Source organism: Podarcis vaucheri (genome assembly GCF_965113315.1).
Source record: "Podarcis vaucheri genome assembly, chromosome: 3".
NCBI classification, from domain to species: Eukaryota; Metazoa; Chordata; class Lepidosauria; order Squamata; family Lacertidae; genus Podarcis; species Podarcis vaucheri.
The window spans coordinates 118,153,344-118,175,573 of NC_138761.1; the positions used below are offsets into that span (position 1 = coordinate 118,153,344).

At 45.6% G+C, this 22,230-nt stretch overlaps 2 protein-coding genes across 3 annotated transcripts in view; both read left to right on the plus strand.

Moving 5' to 3' along the window:
• Window positions 1-4,128: 4,128 nt before the first annotated feature.
• Window positions 4,129-16,030, plus strand: LOC309528809 (kazal-type serine protease inhibitor domain-containing protein 1-like). Its single transcript, XM_082216504.1, has 4 exons — window positions 4,129-4,669; window positions 13,391-13,551; window positions 14,023-14,167; window positions 15,880-16,030. Exons 1-4 carry the CDS (start codon window positions 4,210-4,212, stop codon window positions 16,008-16,010), a joined length of 897 nt encoding a protein of 298 aa, XP_082072630.1. The 5' UTR covers window positions 4,129-4,209; the 3' UTR covers window positions 16,011-16,030.
• A 4,353-nt stretch (window positions 16,031-20,383) lies between these two features.
• The window catches only part of RANBP17 (RAN binding protein 17), a 180,967-nt gene continuing 179,120 nt past the window's right edge, over window positions 20,384-22,230 (plus strand). For both annotated transcript variants that reach the window (XM_082216326.1, XM_082216328.1), the window contains exon 1: window positions 20,384-20,683. In XM_082216326.1, coding sequence (XP_082072452.1) covers window positions 20,666-20,683 — 18 coding nt within the window. In that variant the 5' untranslated portion in view covers window positions 20,384-20,665. The remainder of the gene's footprint in view (window positions 20,684-22,230) is intronic.

Consider the following 22,230-nt stretch of genomic DNA (forward strand, 5'->3'; position numbering starts at 1 on the left):
AGCTTCAGTAACTGGCCACAGAGCTGGCCCACTGATGAGACTAGGGGAAGCACCCACCTCAGGCAGCAAAAGAAGAAGTGGCGGTGCCCTTCCTGCCCCACTGCCACCAGAATTTCCCCCCTCTCAAGAGGCAGGCCTGTTGTCTTTGTCCATGGAGTTTTCTTGGCAGGGATACTGGAGTGGCTTGCCGGTTCCTGCTCCAGGTGGCTCATGTTTGGTCAAAACTCTCCACTATGACCTGTCCATTTTGGGTGGCCCTGCACGGCATAGCTCATAGCTTTTCTGAGTTATTCAAGCCCCTTCGCCATGGCAAGGCAGTGATCCGTGAAGGTCCATATAGTTAAAGCTATGGTTTCCCCAGTAGTGATGTATGGAAGTGAGAGCTGGACCATAAAGAAGGCTGATCGCAGAAGAATTGGTGCTTTTGAATTATGGTGCTGGAGGAGTCTCTTGAGAGTCCCATGGACTGCAAGAAGATCAAACCTATCCATTCTGAAGGAAATCAGCCCTGAGTGCTCACTGGAAGGACAGATCCTGAAGCTGAGGCTCCAATACTTTGGCCACCTCATTAGACGAGAAGACTCCCTGGAAAAGACCCTGATGTTGGGAAAGATGGAGGGCACAAGGAGAAGGGGACGACAGAGGACGAGATGGTTGGACAGTGTTCTCGAAGCTACCAGCATGAGTCTGACCAAACTGCGGGAGGCAGTGGAAGACAGGAGTGCGTGGTGTGCTCTGGTCCATGGGGTCACGAAGAATCAGACATGACTAAACAACTAAACAACAACAAGAAGAGACAGGCATTCTAGCGCCAGTGTCGTAGCAGGGGTTGTCAGTACCCAGGGCCGAGCAGAGTGGTTATGTATTTTGCATTTTTATATTGTGAAGTTATCTTGTGAACCACCTTGAGACCTGTGGGTATAGGGCGGTATATAAATATAAATATAAATATAAATATAAATACTAGAAAGTGATGGGAAAGAGAGACCTCCTTCTCTCTGCCAGGAACTACTGGAGAACCACTGCCACAGAGATTGTAACACTGTGCTTGATGAAAGCAGGATCTGACCTGAGACCCCTTCCACACTGGTGTTGTTTTATTGCCAGTGTATTCTGCACAATGTTCTTTACGCGTCTGTTATTTGCACTTTCCCCAAATATGTGCTCTTCTCTCTTTTTTAAAATGTTGCTTGGAGGACTGCATTGCAAAATTCACATCAGCATGAATTTCAAAGGGCAGTTAGCGTACTCTTTCAGAAAGCACGAGTTTGACAGATTCACCTTTCAATACAAACGGAATAGAATTTCTTAACCATCCCTACCGGTAGCATCAGTATCTGCAGTCAGGCATACAACAGATCCAGAAAATGATGTGGAAAGCTGATACAGTCAACACCCCTGAACAATAAAGATCAAGGCACTCTCCTTTCTTTCCATAATTTGTCATAATAAAGGTCAGTGTTATGTACTGAAGTTCTCACCCTGGGCCAGCAGGGGGATACTGTAGATAGTTATGCAAATGAAGGATCAAAAGTGATGTTCAGTGATTGGATAGTTTTAGAAAGTTGCTACAGTAACGTTGTACTGGAGCTCTATATAAGCAGGCTGACTGAGCCCTTCAGCTCAGTTCTGTTCTGGCTTCTGAATAAACAAGAGCTCTTTGAAGAATCGCTGTGTCGTCTGATATGTTCACCCACAACTTAACAGGCAGTGTCACGTCCAATGTGCACATTGCAAATTTGTGGCATTGCTGGGATTGTTTGCTTTGGTTCTAGGCCAGGGTTGTTGTTTTTTAATACACTCTGCCCAGGAACACCATCCACACTTCAGCTCATAAAATGGTAATTGCTGAGCAGTCTTGGAAGCAGAAGAAAATTGTAAATGAGTAGTGAGGATAAGTGGGAGAAGAATCAGAAGTGATTGGATACCCATTAAACGTTCTCTGAGGAACTGCTGTATTTTCAGGCAGCTTTTTCATGCCAATTTTACTTTGAAGATACATAAATTTTATAATTCTCATCATTAGTGCTATAAGCATGGTAAAGTATAAGTTAATTCTACAGTAATGTGATTATTAAAACCATTAGTCAAAGCCAAGGGATCCATAATTAACTTATTCTCCAGCATCAAGTAAATGATTCTACTGTGTGCTTTAAGGAAGCAATTGTTCACTGTTATGCAAAATACACCAGAGCTATTAGACTATAAAGCTCTGCAATCTTATAATTAAATTATAAATTTTACATATTTTAATAATCCATCCTATATATTTTAATTGTTTTCTACATAATATTAAAAAGAGAGAACTATAATTCTGTTCTTCCGCCTCCCAGACAAATGGAAACATTTCAAAAGTGTTCAACAACAATTGATATCGAACCGTTCAAACAGATAGCTGTCAATCAACTAGAGGGGGGGTTTTGTAATAGGCCCTGAGACAAAACTAGAGAGCTACATGATCACCTCCTGATCTAGAGCAACAAAGGATCAAGAAAGCGCTTCCAGACTGCAAATATTTTGCACGAGGGATTCAAGTACATACTAGAACTTTAGGTTTGTGCCCCATTAACCTAACACAACAAATCCACTTTTTAAAAATAGGAAACAGACTTGCAGTGTGTACAATGAGCACTGCAAAAAATTTTTAGAAAAAAAATGCAAAAAAATAGGAAAAACATTGTAAATTGTGGAATGAAAGAATGAACAATTTACATGTTTTGTAAACAAATCGAGATGAATGCTCAACAAAGGGCTCGTCCACACTTTAATTGTAGGAAGCAAGTGTCTGAGAGGTTTCGGTCCAGTATATCTGAAGGAGCGTCTCCACCTCCATCGTTCTACCCGGACACTGAGGTCCAGCACCGAGGGCCTTCTGGAGGTTCCCTCACTGAGAGAAGCCAAGTTACAGGGAACCAGGCAGAGGGCCTTCTCGGTAGTGGCACCCGCCCTGTGGAACGCCCTCCCTTCAGATGTCAAAGAGAACAACAACTACCAAACTTTTAGAAGACATCTGAAGGCAGCCCTGTTTAGGGAAGCTTTTAATGTTTGATGTATCACAGTATTTTAATATTCTTTTGGAAGCCGCCCAGAGTGGCTGGGGAAACCCAGCCAGATGGGCGGGGTATAAATAAATAAATAAATAAATAAATAAATAAATAAATAAATAAAAATAATAATAATAATTTCCACTTAACACTATTTTTTCATTTGTTCCACCACTTTCTCCAGGAAAACTTGCTCTTTACTGCGAATCAGTGCAAACGTCAATCCACGGAATACCGCATTTTTCAGTGTATAAGACGATGCTTTTTGCTAAAAAAAAATAATAGGCAAAAATTGGGTGTCGTCTTATACATGGAAAGTGAATGGGGGGAACGTGTTATCAATGGCAGCAGCAAGCAAGAGATTGACAGTGGTGATTGGGCGGGTGATTGGTGGCTGCAGCAAGGCCTGCTGGCGATTGGCTGTGGCTGTGGCAATTGGGCAGGCGATTGGTAGCTGCGGCAAATTCCTGCAGCTGCTCCAAGCGGCAAATGTATACACTGAAGATTGGCTAAGATGATTATAAGGAAAATACAGTGGTAGTGAGTGTCACTTGTATGATAAAATTAAAGGGATGTGAAGAAAGGAGGAACGCTTTTATAAATACTTCCGATTTATTTTTGGTTATTGTGGAGCAACAGATTTGATCAAAACTTGCCAGCGAGTGCAGAATTCTCCTTCTTTTTGGCTGAAGTTATAGAAACAAACAAGTGCTGTGCATATCCTTGTTTGGTTTCTATAACTTAACGTGTTTGCAATGCAGTTACTAATTTATGTCACCTTTTGCTGGGGGATTGAGACATAGTTAAAGAAATGCACACAGCGACAATGTAAAAAACACATGTCAGGTTCACGAGTAAAGGAGAAGAGGGTTGTTGTTTTTCCCCATGTGGGGTAGCAGTAGCTGCGTTCCAAAACTGTGCTAAAGAAACTTGACATTTACTCTTGACTGTTATTGATATGGGGAAGCTGTGATCTGGGGCTAATTTCTCTTTTAAAGCCTCTAGCGTTTGTTCCAGATTCATATTCCAAACCGAAAAGTGGAATGTGACTGTGACATGCTTTCTTTCGCTCGCTCTCTCTCTCTCCTCCTCCTCCTCCTCTTCTCCCCCTTTCTTCTGGCTTGCCTCCAAAAGGTCTTTGCTTCTTGTTGATGACATTCTCAAGATGAAACCCCTGGTGGCTACAGTTTTCCTGGTAGCCCTGATGCAACTTTCTCAGTCCTTCCCCGCCTGGTACCAGAGAGGATGGCTGAGACTGCTAAGGGAAGGGGACAGCTGTGGAATATGCAACCTGGAACTCTGCCCCGTGCCTACAGCCTGCCAAGCAGGGACCGTGCTGGACTCATGCGGCTGCTGTCCCGAATGCGGAAATGTGGAGGGGCAGATCTGTGACTTGGACGAAGGCAGCCATTTTTACGGGCAATGCGGGGACAACCTGGAGTGCCGTTTGGATGTCCGTGACATCAAGTCTGGAGAAATCCCCGAGCCACAATGTGTCTGCAAGCTGCAGGAGACTGTATGTGGACCTGAAGGGAAGACCTATGAGAACATTTGCCAGTTCCATGAGGCTTATGCAGGAAAGGGGATAAATGCGAGCATAAAGCACAAAGGACCATGCAAATCCGGTAAGGAAAGGCAAAGCAGAGTCTAAAGTACCGTATTTTTTGCTCTATAAGACTCACTTTTTCCCTCCTAAAAAGTAAGGGGAAATGTGTGTGCATCTTATGGAGCGAATGCAGGCTGTGCAGCTATCACAGAAGCCAGAACAGCAAGAGGGATTGCTGCTTTCACTGCGCAGCGATCCCTCTTGCTGTTCTGGCTTCTGAGATTCTGAATCCCCCCCCCCCTTGTTTTCCTCCTCCAAAAACTAGGTGCGTCTTCTGGCCTGGTGCGTCTTATAGAGCGAAAAATATGGTGTGTACCTGAGGGAAGCTGAGATTTACTAATGGTGATATTTGGCAGCATAGTCTAGGGATGCAACAGAGGGGCTTGGAAATCACTCTTTTGGAGTTAAGCAGATAAGCAATTTGTTATCTTTTTGGAGTTTAGATGAGAAATCCTATGTGTGTTTGTGCTAAAGTGACTTCCACTGTGTTCGGTAGTGTTTACGTCCAGGTAAGGATATTTGGGATTGCAGCCTGACAATGCAAGAAGTAAAACATTGACTTTATTGGGATTTACTCAATTGTAGGTTTGGGTTCCCTAAGGACATAGGCACAAGTGTGATATTATGTGATCTGGAATGAGAAAATATACTCCCCCTTGCATCCGGTTTCCCCCCCTTATTGACATTTCATTGGCTAAAGTTCCTCTTCAGGTAACAAACAGTAACAACGAGGAGTCCTGTTCAAAGTGTGTCTTCTGGGGCTACAAAACATTGGATGCAGAGTCCACAAAGCTTTTGTTAAGGCATGTGAACGTGCTCTGGAATTGCCAACGTAGCCTGTGAGATTAACATCGTAGAATTCACATGGGAATTGACAACCTGTTGATCAGAGGGGAGTGTGAAAATGTGAAGCTGAAGAACACAAATTGCCTGCAGATTTGTAGGGGGGCCATAACAGAGTCCTTTTACCACTATCCATGAATGAAAGGCAGGATTGAAGACTATAGGGATATGGGTAAAAGTGTGGAAAAAGATTCTCTTTATTTAATAGCTAAAAAAGTAATCAACATAAAGCAGCTAGGTCCAATCTTAGTATATAAAGTTGAAATTAACAAGACAGCGACATTGATATGAAAGATCTAAATAGCCACTGTATGTCAAAATAGGAAGGTACAAGCTGAAACAATATATAACGTTTAAAGTCTCAGGTCCCCCAAATCCCTTACAGTCTTATGCAGATTTAAATAAATCACATGCAAGGTCATGTTTCTTTTTATACCGAAGAGCAAACCTTTGCATGCAGCTTCACTGCATGTGAAAAAGCCCAATGGAAAAGAAAACCAAATGGAGAGATTAGTTCTTAGCCTCCTGGCAGCTTTATAGCTTGATGTGTAAATGATTCATTCTTCTGCAATTAGCATCATCGCTTTACAGGATTCCAAGAGATTTAGCACAGCCTTTGGAGTGAGGTCCAAATGGCACACAGTTCCGAAACGGAGCCAAGACGAATTTATGTAAGATTTTCCCATATGTGATTTTCTGGATTCTTCAAAGCATGCCAGTGATCTATAGCAGTCGCATGTGACACTGTGCACACAGTGATACCTCCCAGGCACCCTGTTCATACAAAGGCACCCGGGTGTATTGACTGGCAATGTCAGTGAAATGTTTTGGCAACGCTGGCATCGTCTGTGCCATTCTGCAGGCGCAGTGGTCAGAGCTCTCCATACAAAAAGCACAGGGATCTCAGGCCAGCCTAGAGGTGACATAAATTGCGCCTGTAAAATGGTAGTATTGGGCATGCAGTGAATTTTGACAGCAATTGGCAACGCTTCATATAATTTTACAGCCCTTGCTGGGTTGAACTGATCTTCTCCTGTTCCTTGATCTGTGTAGGACAACGTTGTATGTATATCGGAAAACGCTTGTAGGATTCCATGGGCCAATAAACCAGAGAAATGTAGGGATAAATATCTGAAGTATGTACATGTGTGTGTTTGAGCGTGGGCATGCGCATGCACAGAGGAATGTCGTCAGTTTATGTAATGCGAGAGTTTCAAAGGGAAAATAGATAGATCCCTGCAGTGGCAGAGGTCTGGGATGGCACGCCTGGAGTGGTGCATTTGCCCTGCACCCAGGGGTGGGTTCAGCCACCCATGGGGTGCATAGCTGTCAAGCGTCCCTTATTTGGCGGGAAAGTCCCTTATCCCAGCGCCGTGTCCCGCTGCTGTCCCTTATTGATGATGTCCCTTAAATTTCCCGGGTTTCAAACGAAGCAGCTCCTCTCCCTCCCTCCCTGCCAGCCAGGGAGGAGGGAGGCTCCAACTGTGTTGCTTGGCTGTGTTGCTCACCCAATAAGAAGTCTAAGAACGACTGGGGGTGCAGCTTGCATGCCTTGTGCTGATCAAATCGGCTACGTTGCCTGGGGACTCGCCTTTGCTCAGCACTTCCCAGCGGAGAAGTGACGGTGGTTTTCCTTGAGGCTTGAGGCTTCGTTTGGCTGCTGGCTGGGCTTTCTGCCTTTGGCTCGGAGGGGCTCAGAAGTTGAACATACCTGTGCTGGGAAAATCCCTTATTTTGGCTGCTGATCCCTTATTTCGAGGCTGCTGGTCCCTTATTTTCAAATCTGTAAGTTGACAGCTATGATGGGGTGGGGTGAGCCTGGGCAGGACACTCTGTGGGGCCTCCAAGGAACCTGCCTGCCTCCTCCCACTCAGCCGCCCTACAGCTGAGGGAGAGGCGGTAGGCGGACAGTTTGAAGCAGCATAGAGCCTGCAGGTGCCGAAGCCACTGCGTCACTCCCAGGAGAGATGCGTGGCTCGGGCGCGCTGCAGGCCCCACGGTGAGTGCCACCTGGCATTTTGTCACCCTCCCCTTAATGGTGACACCCGGGGCGGCCTGTCCCCACTGCCCCCCTTCCTCCGCCCCTGGATCCCTGTCCTCGGGGAGCTTCCAATCTAAAATAAGGGGTGCTCACATATCACATTCAACCAGTTTGCAATCTGTGAACCTGTGCACACAAATAATTAAGCAACATGCTCTCATAATTATTCACATGTAACATTCAATGGGGACGTGGGTGGCACTGTGGGTTAAACCACAGAGCCTAGGACTTGCTGATCAGAAGGTTGGCAGTTCGAATCCCTGCGACGGACTGAGTGCCCATTGCTCGGTCCCTGCTCCTGCCAACCTAGCAGTTCGAAAGCACGTCAAAGTGCAAGTAGATAAATAGGTACCGCTCCAGCGGGAAGGTAAACGGCGTTTCCATGCACTGCTCTGGTTTGCCAGAAGCGGCTTAGTCATGCTGGCCACATGACCCAGAAACTGTACGCCGGCTCCCTCGGCCAATAAAGTGAGACGAGCGCTATAACCCCAGAGTCGGTCACGACTGGACCTAATGGTCAGGGGTCCCTTTACCTTTACTAACATTCAATGAGCGTACAGTTTGTGTGCCTGTGTGTGCAAATCAACAAGTGCACAATCACACAATTACTTGTACTTATGTTGCGGGTAATTTATGAACAAGTCCATAGGTAACAGACAGTAGGGGAAATGGGTGGGAGACGAGGGCAGCAGGTAATGAATGTATGAAAAAACCATCATCTGTAGTTAAAACAGTTACAGTTGGTAACTAGGACCCAAGTTCTCATGCTTCCAGTCTCTTCAGTCTGTGCAAATATTAATACAGTATCTGCAATAGGTCTTACTTCCTAGGATCACTGCTGATTGATATGGCCTAGTTTGGAAGTAACTGACGTGGTACCTTCCAGGTGTTGTGGAATACAACTCCCATCATCCCTGAAGACTGGCCATGCAGGCTGGGCCTGATGGGAGTTGTAGCCCCAAACAACTGGAGGAAGCTACATGGGCTATTCGCAGCCTAGCTTGTGCCGCCCTGGGTTTCCACTTTGTGACAAGGTCTGTGTGTGCAGAGCTATACAGATGTGGACTCTCCCTCTTCTTATGTTTACACACAATACATGTGTGTAATGGATTCCCCCTCTTCCCTTTAATCGTGCAAACCTAACCCTAATGTAAGGAGAGGGCTATTGCTATTGAAGATTTTAAGAAGCAGTCAGTTTGACTTCCTAGAAGTCAGGCAACATAAGGGTTGTTCTGCTCTCCCCACCAGTGAGGAATTCCTGGGGCGGTGTTTCCGTGGCTTAGCCTTGATTTCCCCTGAAATGAGAGATCCATTGAGAGCACGGGTGGAAGCAAATGGCAAATTTGCAGTTCTGCAAATATCACACCCGCTGCTCCCACTTAAGATATCAAGAGACAGAGGCACCCTTTCATTGCACAGATGAAGAGAATAACACTTTTAGCTCTTTCTCAAAAGTCAAATCTGTTCCCTAATTTGTTCTCAGTTTGGGGGAATGTGTTTCTTCTTATTTGATTATGTGTTTAAGTGCATTCTCCCCTCTTTGCCAAGGAATGAGCAACCCTAGTCAGATGGGTGGGGTAGTTGCTGTTGTTGTTGATTATCTGATGCCTTCTTACTTGACTGAGGTCCAGCACTGAGGGCCTTCTGGCGGTTCCCTCACTGCGAGAAGCCGAGTTACAGGGAACCAGGCAGAGGGCCTTCTCGGTAGTGGCGCCCTCCCTGTAGAACGCTCTCCCACCAGATGTCAAAGAGAACAATAACTACCAGACTTTTAGAAGACATCTGAAGGCAGCCCTGTTTAGGGAAGCTTTTAATGTTTGATGTATCACAGTATTTTAATATTCTTTTGGAAGCCGCCTAGAGTGGCTGGGGAAACCCAGCCAGATGGGCGGGGTATAAATAATAAATTATTATTATTATTATTATTATTATTATTATTATTATTATTATGACTGAAACCCCATTCAACAATGGGACTTCTGAGTATAGAAATACAGGATTTCAGCAACAGATATGCTTTTTCAATTCTGCATCTTCAAAAGCCCCAATCTTTATTACAGTGGTACCTCGGGTTACATACGCTTCAGTTTACATACGCTTCAGGTTACAGACTCCGCTAACCCAGAAATAGAGCTTCAGGTTAAGAACTTCGCTTCAGGATAAGAACAGAAATCGGGCTCCGGCGGCATGGCGGCAGCGGGAGGCCCCGTTAGCTAAAGTGGTGCTTCAGGTTAAGAACGATTTAAGTACTTAACCCAAGGTACCACTGTACAGTGGTTGCTCATTTAATGTGTTCAAAGGAAGACATTAAATCCACTCCCTCTAGTGGCTGTATGTATATGTGTGTATATAGATATATAGATATAGATATGACATACTCTTTATTTATTTATTTTTGAAAACAACACAATTGAAAACCACACCGACGTCCTTCAGACAAATGACAAAAATTCTAGTATTTCACAAATTTAATCTGAACGTGAAATGGAAAACTGCATTGTAATTACATTTTTAAAAGGTGCTCTCCCCCCCCCGCAAAAAAGCATAATGACTTTAATAGCTTGATCAAAATGAAAGTTATAAAACAGAATTTAGTGCCCAAATGAACTGGCAGCAACTCACATGGTTCACAGTTATAACTGCCCTTCATGCTGGGTTTAAAATTAACAGCCACCATTCGGAATAAAAGAGGTGGTGGTGGTGGTGGGGGAAATCCAAGCATTCTTGTAAACAGATGGGGTGTTCGGCTTCACTGTGTGCAGCAGTGGTAAGAAGAACAAAAACAATGTTTAAAAATGCTTTAAAATATATATGCCAGTGTAGCCATGGCTAGCAGCTGAGCTGCAATCCTACATGCAGCAAACTGCTTTAATCTTGTGGGATTTGAACTGCCTAAATCTACTCAGGATTGCAGTCTTCTTGGCCACAGGTGGGAGGGAGAATTCCAGGTTCAGTTCTTGGGAAAGTCGCTCTCCCTCTGCAAGAGGTTATTGTGAGGATGAAATGCTTTTAGGAGTTGCTTAGAAAAGGACAATTATTTATTGTTCATTCCCCACGCTGTGGGAACTGCACTTGCTGCAGATTGGTTTGGGTGCCCTGCTCAAGGTCTGTTTGTTAACATTAAAAAGCCCTGAACAGCTTGGGACCAGGTTACTTGAACGACTGCTTCCCCCTATACCATCATCTGGGGAAATTATACTCCTGGCACCACACCCTTCATAATATCATAGGATGCAGTCCCCAGAAAATGGTCGTTTCCAGCTGTTTTTCCTGTGGAAAATATGAATCAGCAACCACCAGTTGCTTCAGACACCTTGAGATGACCAGGAGTTTGAAGACCCATAACCCAGTCTGACTAGACAGCATCTTAAAAAGTAGAGACATCACCTTGCCAACAAAGGTCCGTATAGTTAAAGCTATGGTTTTCCCAGTAGTGATGTGTGGAAGTGAGAGCTGGACCATAAAGAAGGCTGATCGCCGAAGAATTGATGCTTTTGAAATATGGTGCTGGAGGAGACTCTTGAGAGTCCCATGGACCGCAAGAAGAACAAACCTCTCCATTCTGAAGGAAATCAGCCCTGAGTTCTCACTGGAAGGACAGATGGTGAAGCTGAGGCTCTAATACTTTGGCCACCTCATGAGAAGAGAAGACTCCCTGGAAAGACCCTGATGTTGGGAAAGATTGAGGGCACAAGGAGAAGGGGACGACAGAGATGGTTGGACAGTGTTCTCGAAGCTACCAGCATGAGTTTGACCAAACTACGGGAGGCAGTGGAAGACAGGAGTGCCTGGCGTGCTCTGGTCCATGGGGTCACGAAGAGTCGGACACGACTAAACGACTAAACAGTAACAACCCAGTCTGACATGTTTGAATCCTCTGATTTGTTTAATGTTTTTATGTGCTTTGTTATATTGGTGTTTAATTGGTTATTGGTTGTGTTTTTGTACTTGTTTAAAGATTTTGTTGACATATTGTTTGTTTTTAGTCTTTACACCGCATATTTTTTGAAATATTAAGCAGTTTTCATTCAGCCATTCATAGGGAAAGTTATTTCTCCAGCTCCTTCGGGATTAAAATCTATTAGGAGCTAACTCTGGCTCTTATTAGACCTAATGGATCAGCAATTTGACCTTGCCTTGGTTTTGCAGAAGTGCAAACATGAGACCATTCTCGGTTACCACAGTCCCATTCGTCACACGTGTACTCCTAATTCTCACGGTCAGAGATGACACAGTCTACAAACAAACAACACAGCTGCAAACTCTGGTCTCAAAAACCCCAAAACAACTTGTACAATTCCCAAACCGTGCACACAGGCAATTTTATGGCCCATGACACTTTCTCCCCTCCTTCCTTTCACTCTTGGGACATGCTCACATGGAGATTTATCTAACCCTCTATGAAAGAGCCTGTCCTCCAGGAGGGGAGGGATTGTGAGCGGCAACAGTTTCCCGCGTTATGCAGGGGGCGTGCCGGCCCCTGCCCTGCTCCATCGCTGGCGCGCCACACCTCCCAGAAGAACACCCAATCGGGCGGCAGCTTGGGGGCGTGGTTTAGCTGCTCAAATGCGGCCGCGCCAGCTCTCCCCGCCATTGCACTGCCGATCTCTTCAGGCCACTCACCCACCACTCCCTTTAGGGCTTAGCTGTTCGCTTGACCTTGCTATGGACCTATGGTTGGTCGCCCTGGTTGCCTAGGGGACCTGGTAGGATTTTTTTCCAGTTGGCAAATTGGCACTGGCCTTTTGGTTTTTTCGCCTACCTCATAGCAATTGTCACAACTTTCTTGGTATTTGGCGGTTAGGCATTGGAATAGGTTGTTGGTGTATGGAAGGGCAAGGTGTGGCCATCGCCTACCCCTTCACTTATGGGTATTCCGTTAAAGGAATCCGGCAGTCGTGGATCCTGTCCGATGCCCTGTGTGGCGGGGGGCCATGGCACGACCCCCGGTGACATCAGGGGAGAGCTTATAGTTGTATTGGCATCAACAGGCTCCCCCTACTGGTGGTTAACCCTCATCAGACTCACCCCTTTCTGAGTGGGTGGAGTCAAAATTTGCAGTTGTCCTATGCCTAAGCCGTAAAACCATTGTGCCTAGAACTTGCCGATCGTATGGTCGGCGGTTCGAATCCCCGTGGCGGGGTGAGCTCCTGTCTTTTGGTCCCAGCTCCTGCCCACCTAGCAGTTCAAAAGCACCCTTAAAGTGCAAGTAGATAAATAGGTACCGCTTTATAGCGGGAAGGTAAATGGCATTCCGTGTGCTGTGCTAGTGCAGGCTCGCTAGAGCAGCTATGTCACACTGGCCACGTGACCCGGAAGTGTCTGCGGACGGCTCCGGCTCCCGGCCTCTAGAATGAGATGAGCGCACAACCCTAGAGTCTGTCAAGACTGGCCCGTACGGGCAGGGGTACCTTTACCTTTAATACCTAAGCCAATACCTCTCACATGCTGTAATCAATAAAGCCGTGGCCTTTTCTAGCCCATTAACCTAATATGCTGTGTCCATGTGTCTTTATTATTCCCAAGCGGGTAACGGGTCCTCGAATCACAAACACCAAAGCTTTTAGACTTCACTAATGAGTTGTCAGGAGTTGCCAACCTTTGGGGGTTATTGGGTGCATTGAGTGAGTGCTGTGTGTGCCAGTCATAAATTGGCTGCTGTAGGGCGGTGGCATAACACACAATGCTTGCCGTAAGAAAACCTCTTTGAGTTGTTTGTTTGTTACAATCAAGCAGTGTATAAATTTTATAAAACAAGTAAATAAAATAAACAAATGAATAGAATTAGCCTGTGTTGTGAAAGCTGTTTAATGTGATTCTTGAGCATGGTAATCCTTTCGGTTGTGTCTTTTCCAGCTCCTGTTATTTCTTTGCCACCTCGAGACACCCAGAATTTCACAGGGAATGACGTCATCTTCGGTTGTGAGGTATCTGCATATCCCATGCCACACCTTGAGTGGAAGAAGAAAGGAAATAAGATGTTTCTGCCAGGAGATGATGCTCATATTTCAATACAGGTATACAGTTTAAAGTAGGTAAGGCGATATAATCACCTTTTCTTTGTGGTAAACTTAGCAGGAGACACAGACCTCTCCCTACAACAAAATGGCGGCTGAAGAAGACATCTAGAATTCCTCACCTTTCAAGGCTGGGAAAAGAAAACCGAGGATTGGTTTGGGAGCAATTTTTTGGGAGCAATTTTTAACTTGTTCATAAATGACTTGGAGTTTGGGATGAGCAAATTGTTCAGGTTGAATTTAAAAAAGCAAACCAACAATTTGCTTGTCCTCTTTGCTCTCCTCTTTGCCATGTTGAGGAACATTGCAAAAGTAGTTGCTCCATACATGACCACAGAAAATATATAACGTAGCAATCAAAATCTCAATGATGTACATTTCACTGATGTCAGCAGAGTATACACGGTGAAGACTTCATCCTATTTATTATTTGACCTTCATTTATTTGTTATTTGGCTTTCATTTTCTCAGGCAAGAGGGGGACCTCGGAAGTACAGTGTGTCTGGATGGTTACAAATTCAAGGGATCAAGAAATCAGATGAAGGTGTCTACATATGCCAAACAAAAAACAAATATGGGTTTGCCTATTCATCTGCAAGGCTGAAAGTTATTGATGGTAAATCACTGTATTATTATTATTATTATTATTATTATTATTAGTCCTTTTTCTATGACAGGGGACTCAGGGTGGTTTACAGATAAAAATAAGAAAAACTAAAAACTAGAAAAAAACAATAATTAAGAAAAAAATTAACTTCTCTGCTGTCCCGGGGAGATTTGAAAATGCTGGGGGTCGGCAGCAAAGCGTTCGCTCCCGACCCCCAGCATTTTAAAATCGCCCCGGGACAGCAGGGGCTTTTAAAATGCTGGCGGTCGGCAGCAAAGCCCTCCTGTCCCCGGAGCTTGCGGGGCGGGAGGTGGGAAGAAGGGCTTTTCTTCCCACCACCAGCCTTCAGAACAGCCTTCTGAAGGCTGGGGGTGGGAAGAAAAGCCCTTGTTCCCCCCCCCCCCAGCCTTCAGAAGAGGTCGGGGGACACACTGTCCCCGGACCTGGTCTGAAGGCGGTTTCCCTAGGAACGCATTAATCGATTTTCAATGCATTCCTATGGGAAACCGTGCTTCGCAAGACGAAAAACTCGCAAGAAGAAAAAACTTGCGGAACGAATTAATTTCGTCTTGCGAGGCACCACTGTATAAACAGCACGGCACCAGTCCTTTTATTAAAAACAATCAGTTCCCAAAAAGCCTGCTGGCGGAAGGACACAAAAAGACCAAGCTTTCAGTGGTGGTTGCCTGATTCTGCTAATAGGAACCCAAATTGTTCATTTCAAACCAGTATGTTTTAGATAGGGAATCTATGTTTCAGTGGACATAATGGCTTTTTGTAACCTTTGGTCAGTGGCATGAAATTAAGAAGTGGTGCTTCGCCGCAGGATTTGGCAGCACAGCATTTGAAAACTGAACTCATATTTTAATGTAGTTGATGTCTTTCCAATGTCTGATTAACTCACAATATTTTTGTTTGATGCACAATTTTCCCCCTCCCATTTTCTCCCTCTCCCTAAATATGAAGCGGCCCTAGGCTATTGGCCTGTGTAATGCAGTAGTGTCTGCTCTGACTGGCAGCTGCTCTCCAAAGTCTGAGCATAGCTGTCAACTTCCAGATTTGAAAATAAGGGACCAGCAGCCTCAAAAATAAGGGATCAGCAGCCAAAATAAGGGATTTTTCGGGCACAGGTATGTTCAACTTCTGAGCCCCTCCAAGCCAAATGCAGAAAGCCCAGCCAGCAGCCAAACAAAGCCTCAAGCGGTGGTTCCCACAGCGCAGCAACCCGGCAAAGGGGATGCAGCAAGGAAAACCACCGTCACCTCTCCGCTGGGAAGTGCTGAGCAAAGGCAAGTCCCCAGGCAACACGGCCGATTTGATTGGCACAAGGCGTGCAAGCTCCACCGCAGTCGTTCTTAGACTCCTTATTGGGTGAGCAACGCAGCCAAGCAACACAGTTGGAGCCTCCCTCCTCCCTGGCCGGCAGGGAGGGAGGGAGAGGAGCTGCTTCCTTTGAAACCTGGGAAATTTAAGGGACATCATCAATAAGGGACAGCAGCAGGACATGGCGCTGGGATAAGGGACTTTCCCGCCAAATAAGGGACAGTTGACAGCTATGAGTCTTGAGGCACAGTCAGTCTGTTTCCCAGTCCTGCCACCTGAACTGAACCTGGAATGAAACTGGGCCCTCCTGCAGGCAAAAGAGGGACCTATCCACTAACCTATGGCCACTTGCCAAACACAGGCTTAATTGTTAACACTATATGTGCCTTTTTCTGCAGACACATCATTAACTTTCCAGAATATTCCTGGCAGCTGGAGCACAAGCGATGGCACAGATTATGGAGACGATTTTGATTCTGCTGAAGATGAGGAAGAGGCAGAATATGAATCTGGAGACTATGAAAAATGAAGCAAGTTTGGATTGTGTAAGGGGTTGTTATGTGCTGATGCTTTCAAGTTCATCTGTTTTGCTTGTGTGATTTGCACTGTCCTGAAACCTCATATTATCACAACAAAAATGCGTATCAGATTCTAGAAATTATCACAGTGCCTAGAAGTATACATACCATTTCAATCACACTTTTCTAATTTTAAGCCTCCATTATATTTATTATATTCAGAATCCTGCACACTGAGAAAAACCATAGTGGCAAAAGATATAAACGTTGCACTTATCAAGATCCCTCTACAATTCCTTGTGTGAGATATAGCTCTCTGTCATACAGCTGTAGGGCAGGAAAGTCACATGAGGACTTCACAGTCACAGTAAGTTGTTGAAGACCGATGCCACCACATGATTGCTGTCCAGAGTGCAACAAGAGTGGGACAAAAATAACCTGTTAAAAAGTTACAGGATTTCAGCAGGAAGTTACACTGATTGGAAGTGCAGTAGTGTGACCATCCCAAAACATTTTCACTGCCCTGATCAGTGGTAAAGGTAAAGGACCCCTGACCATTAGGTCCAGTCGTGACCGACTCTGGGGTTGCAGCGCTCGTCTCGCTTTATTGGCCGAGGGAGCCGGCGTACAGCTTCCGGGTCATGTGGCCAGCATGATTAAGCCGCTTCTGGCGAACCAGAGCAGTGCACAGAAACACCGTTTACCTTCCCGCCAGAGCGGTACCTATTTATCTACTTGCACTTTGACATGCTTTTGAACTGCTAGGTTGGCAGGAGCAGGACCGAGCAACGGGAGCTCACCCCGTCACGGGGATAGTTGCGTATTATTTAGTCCCCGTGCAAAAGGGAATAAAACCCTTTCCAAACCCAGTGGTACCAGCTGATTCAGAATTGCTGCCATTTTTATAAAGCAGTGACATGCTGCAGGGATGAAAGGCAATACTCTTCAAGCTTTTTTTCTGTCGGAGAAGCTGAAATATTCTGGGAATTCCCATTATATGCTGAAGGCCTGTAAATTGGCATTGTTAAAACTAGAATACCACATCTTTGTGGCATGGAAGTTAATCAAGCAAAGTGGTCCCGTTGCAGGTGAATTTCACTATGGTTTCAACAAACAATTTTCCATGTCTGAAGCATTCGTGTTTCATCTATCACAGTATGGATTTATTTCAAGGTCAGCTTCACATAAATAATTCAATCTAACATTTTAGGGTAATCTGCAGCACAAAACATTTGACAAACTACAGATTGCTTATTTGCAAATAAATGTATTTAAGTCTAAGGACAACAATTAAATATTCATAAGCACATAATACATACGGCAATACTGGTGATAAGTTCCTCTTTTTATACTCCATGGACATCTCAGATCCATTATAAGGGTAAAGCTCCTTTGGAGGTGTTAAGTTTAAGCTCACACGCCTTTTGAATGCTGGAAAGTAGGACCTGGTCATACTAAAGCTGGTGACAAAATATCACAATTAGCACAATTAAATACTCCTTTTACTTCCAAACAACTCTGATTGTTCAGAGCCTATCAAGGAGCAAGAGAAATCATTAGTTTGCCAGCAGGTTGACTCAGGAATTTCACCCCTCCAGTTGCTGGCTGGCTGCCCAACTCTAGTGCACTTTTCCCTTCCTTCCTTTCAGGATTAAAACAGCACATTTGCTTGCTTGTTTTGGCTTTAGAATGAAACATGCCCTTTGGAGGCCTAATTCTCACAGAAAGCACTAAAAAGAGGCAAGCAGTAAAACCATTCACAAACGCACTTTTCCCAGCAATTTTGCAAGTCTCCTCTCAAGAAAGTTATCCATATTTCTATGTTCCCACCTGATTCTAAAACTGTAAGCAATATCTGGTGTGAGTCTCTTGGACAATTGTTCTTCAGTACTTTCTGAGCAGGGACGCGGGTGGCGCTGTGGGTAAAAGCCTCAGCGCCTAGGGCTTGCCGATCGAAAGGTCGGCGGTTCGAATCCCCGCGGTGGGGTGCGCTCCCGCTGCTCGGTCCCAGCGCCTGCCAACCTAGCAGTTCGAAAGCACCCCCGGGTGCAAGTAGATAAATAGGTATCGCTTACCAGCGGGAAGGTAAACGGTGTTCCGTGTGCTGCGCTGGCTCGCCAGATGCAGCTTTGTCACGCTGGCCACGTGACCCGGAAGTGTCTCCGGACAGCGCTGGCCCCCGGCCTATAGATGTGAGATGGGCGCACAAACCCCAGAGTCTGTCAAGACTGGCCCGTTCGGGCAGGGGTACCTTTACCTTTACCTTTACTTTCTGAGCAGCCCTCAGGCAGAGGCTCAAAGGTCTCGGTTTCAGCAAATCTCCGTCTCACTAACCATGTTCAGGCGATCTCAGGGAGATTGAATAGCCATTTGCATGGCTGCAGTTTCAGTCTGCCCCACAACCAGGATCACTGACTGGAGATACAATAAATGAGCTGTGGTGGTTAAATCAGTGCCAGGGATTTTCCGCTCCAGACTTCAGGTGGAAGAAAACTTTGGAGTGAATGTTCCTTCATGCAAAATAAATAAATAAAAATCAAATATATATATGGGGAGGGGGGACCCAGCACAGAGACAACTAAATGTCAGGGAGAAGAATTCGAGTCTGGCTTCCTCCTAAGGAGTGGTTATGCCAATTTGACTACAGTGGTGCCCCGCAAGACGAATGCCTCGCAAGACGAAAAACTCGCTAGACGAAAGGGTTTTCCGTTTTTGCGTTGCTTCGCTAGACGAATTTCCTTATGGGCTTGCTTCGCAAGACGAAAACGTCTTGCGCTTTTTTTTAAAAGCCGCTTGAAGAGGCGTAGTTGCGACGGACCGTGCTTCGCAAGACGAAAAACATCGCAAGACGAAAAGACTCGCGGAACGAATTCTTTTCGTCTTGCGAGGCACCACTGTATTAATGTTCTAAGCCCACCACTAATAGTTGCAAGAAATCAGTGGTTAATATTGACTGAAGAAGGCTGGCCTTACTCATGCAAAACATCATGACAGCCCCAGTTTATAGATTGTTCTGTTTTAATTTAAGTGTGTCACTAAATTGAAGTTTCCGTTCCGACTGTCCCAGGTAAGACACTAGGCTATTTCACATATATTCCATATTCTCCCAAACTGAGCATTACTTAAGCCACTGTGATGTTGCGGTTAGTCTAGGACCAGGAATCTGGAATTTTTCGGATACGCCTGTGCACATCTGCATGAATTTGAAATTCTGTCTGTGTTCGGCTACCCGGAGCTTAAATACATGACCTTCCACACAACCTTCCACACACATGTATTTGGAGAGGTTCCCTAACTTGGCAGAAAGAGAAAAGACCTGAAATACAGGACAAAACTGTTATCCACCTGCATTTTACATTGAAATACGGGACAATCCTGTATTATATAGGACAGGTGACAACAGCGCCAGTTTAACCCTATGGAGGACCCTTAGGGCCTAGGCAGTCGCAATTTCAGAGGGCCCCTTGCAAATTATCTCCTATTACGTTTTTGATTTTACCAGCCAAACCAAATCAATATTATTTTGACCCCCAAAAGGCCCGTAGATCGGCGCCAACTCTGCCTATTTGGCAACCCCCAACCCTAGCACCCTAGGGTCCAGAGACCTTGTTATGAAAGTGCGCCTTTCGCACATGTATCATAGGGGTCAGGGCTGTATTTAGGTTTGATGAGGCCCTAAGCCAGAGGTAGGCAACGTAAGGCCCGTGGGCCAAATGTGGCCCAATTGCCTTCTCAATCGGCCTGCAGACGGTTCGGGAATCAGCGTGTTTTTACATGAGTAGGATGTGTGCTTTTATTTAAAATGCATCTCTGGGTTATTTGTGGGGCATGGGAATTCGTTCATTCCCCCCCCCCCAAAAAAAAATATAGTCCGACCCACCACAAGGTTTGAGAGACGGTGGACCGGCCCATGGCTGAAAAAGGTTGCTGGCCCCTGCCCTAAGCTACTGCAGGTCCAGCTGTCCTTTGTCAACAACAAATTGTCACTATTTCCCCCCGCTTAAGCGGTAATTTATGGACCTAAAAGGCATCTAAAGCCATTTGGACATTACGACTAGGATTACGAATAGGAGCCTACACAACACAAAACACTGTTGCTGTATGTAGGTTTTATTTTATTTCTTTTTTATCTTACATTTTGGAAATGTACATCCATTTCCCCCCCCCTTTACATTTTTGGGGGCCCCCAAGAGAGTGGAGCCCTAAACTAGAGCTTGTTGAGCTTATATGTAAATCCACACTGATAGGGGTCAACTCCTAGGGGGGGGGTCTCCCCCCCAAAATATATATATATATATATATATATATTTGAAGGGGCTGCCTCACCCCGCCCCCAGGTTGATGGACACTGCCATTCAAATAGCGCGCGTGTGCCGTGACACGTGACCAACCCTGTGGGCGGGGCTCCACCTGCCCGCCTGTCATTCCGTTCAGGTCGGCGCCCTTGACACGCGTCGAGTTCAGACGAGGCCAGATAAGGGGAGGGGATTTAAAACACGCGCGGAAATACTTCAGAGGGCCGCGAGGGGCCTGGTCTCTCTCCTCCCTCCGCGGTGCTCCCCTCAACCCCTTCCCCGCCGCCGCCTCCTCTCGCTCCGCCTCCTCCCGCCGGGCCTGCCCTCTCCTCCTCCGGCCCGGGCTGCTCGCCCTCCCGCCCCGCTGGAAGATGGCGCTGAGCGGCCAGGTCAGTGGGCGCCCCGGGCGGCGGCGGCGGCGTCGAACCCGGAGCCTGGCCGTTGGTTGCGTGGCGGGGAGATGGCTCGTCCCCGTGGGGAGTGGGACGCAGGGGGGGGGGGTAGGCCGGCGGCCGAGCGGGGCGGCAGCGCAGCCCCCGGGGGGAAGGGGTGGGGGGCGGGCGGGAGAGGAAGGCTGCCCCACCACCCCACCCACGTCCGTTGGGGATGCTGCGAGGAAGAGACACGGGGGGGGGGGAGGCTGCGGGGATCATGTGGGGCGGGGAAAGGTAAGGGGGGAAAGGATGTCCTGACAGGATTTATATATGTACACACACACACACATATACACACACACACACATATGCCTTTCAAGAATAGAGGGATGTCAACTATATATCTAATCGATATATAGGCATATATATGTATGTATCTGTGTGTATATCTAACTGTAGTTACAGGTAGGTAGCCGTCTTGGTCTGCTGTAGTTGAAACAAAATTAAAAAAAATTCCTTCCACTAGCGCCTTAGAGACCAACTAAGTTTGTTGTTGGTATGGGCTTTTGTATGCATCTGAAGAAGTGTGCATGCACACGGAAGCTCACACCAATAACAAACTTAGTTGGTCTCTAAGGCGCTACTGGAAGGATTTTTTTTGTTTGTTTTATATCTAACTGTGTGTGTCATGTAAAGTTACATGTGCGTTTGTGTACAGCTATTTCTGTGTGCCATGAAAGACACAGGTGCGTGTATGTGTAATTATTTGTGTGTGCCTTGAAAGACACATGTGCATTTGTGTATAACTTACTGGTATGTGCCTTGAAAGACACATGTGCATTTGTGTATAACTTACTGGTATGTGCCTTGAAAGACACATGTGCAATTGTGTATAACTGTTTCTTTGTGCCATGTATGCATGTATTACTCTTTGTGTGTCTTGAAAGACACAGGTGCGTGTGTGTATAACTTACTGGTGTGTGCCCTGAAAGACACATGTGCATTAGTGTATAATTCTTTGTGCCATGTATGCATGTATAACTCTTTGTGTGTGTCTTGAAGACACATGTCAATGTGTGTATAACTTACTGGTGTGTGCCCTGAAAGACACATGGGCGTTTGTGTATAACTATTTGTGCCTTGAAAGGCACACACATGTATGCATGTATAACTATTTGTTTGTGTCATGAAAGACACAAATGTGTATGTATGCATGCATGCAGAGAGCATGTGGCACCAAACTTGCAAAGTTATGCTATCTTCTTTATCCAGATCAAATTTAATGTAAGTTCACCCCCACCTTTTTAATATATTCTATTTCAAGCACCAAACAACACATTTATTTCTCAAAACTGTGAATTTGAATTACACATAACACCAATGTATTTTAATTACATAAGAACAATTGTTGCCTTCATGGACAAATGTCCTTGTTTGACACTCCTAGATATTTGTTTGGTTTGGTCTTTCTTTTCTCTGTTTCTGATACTCCGTTACAGCTATTTTTCTTGTTTTATATCCATTGGAAAAAATAAACAAACTCCCACCAGATTACCTCTTAC

Bases quoted from the DNA above. Each gene is read 5' to 3' on its own strand.
- LOC309528809 (XM_082216504.1), top strand. From the start codon at position 4,210: ATGAAACCCCTGGTGGCTACAGTTTTCCTGGTAGCCCTGATGCAACTT. The intron at 4,670-13,390 runs GTAAGGAAAGGC...TGTCTTTTCCAG, and splicing joins CAAAGGACCATGCAAATCCG to CTCCTGTTATTTCTTTGCCA. The intron at 13,552-14,022 runs GTATACAGTTTA...TCATTTTCTCAG, and splicing joins ATGCTCATATTTCAATACAG to GCAAGAGGGGGACCTCGGAA.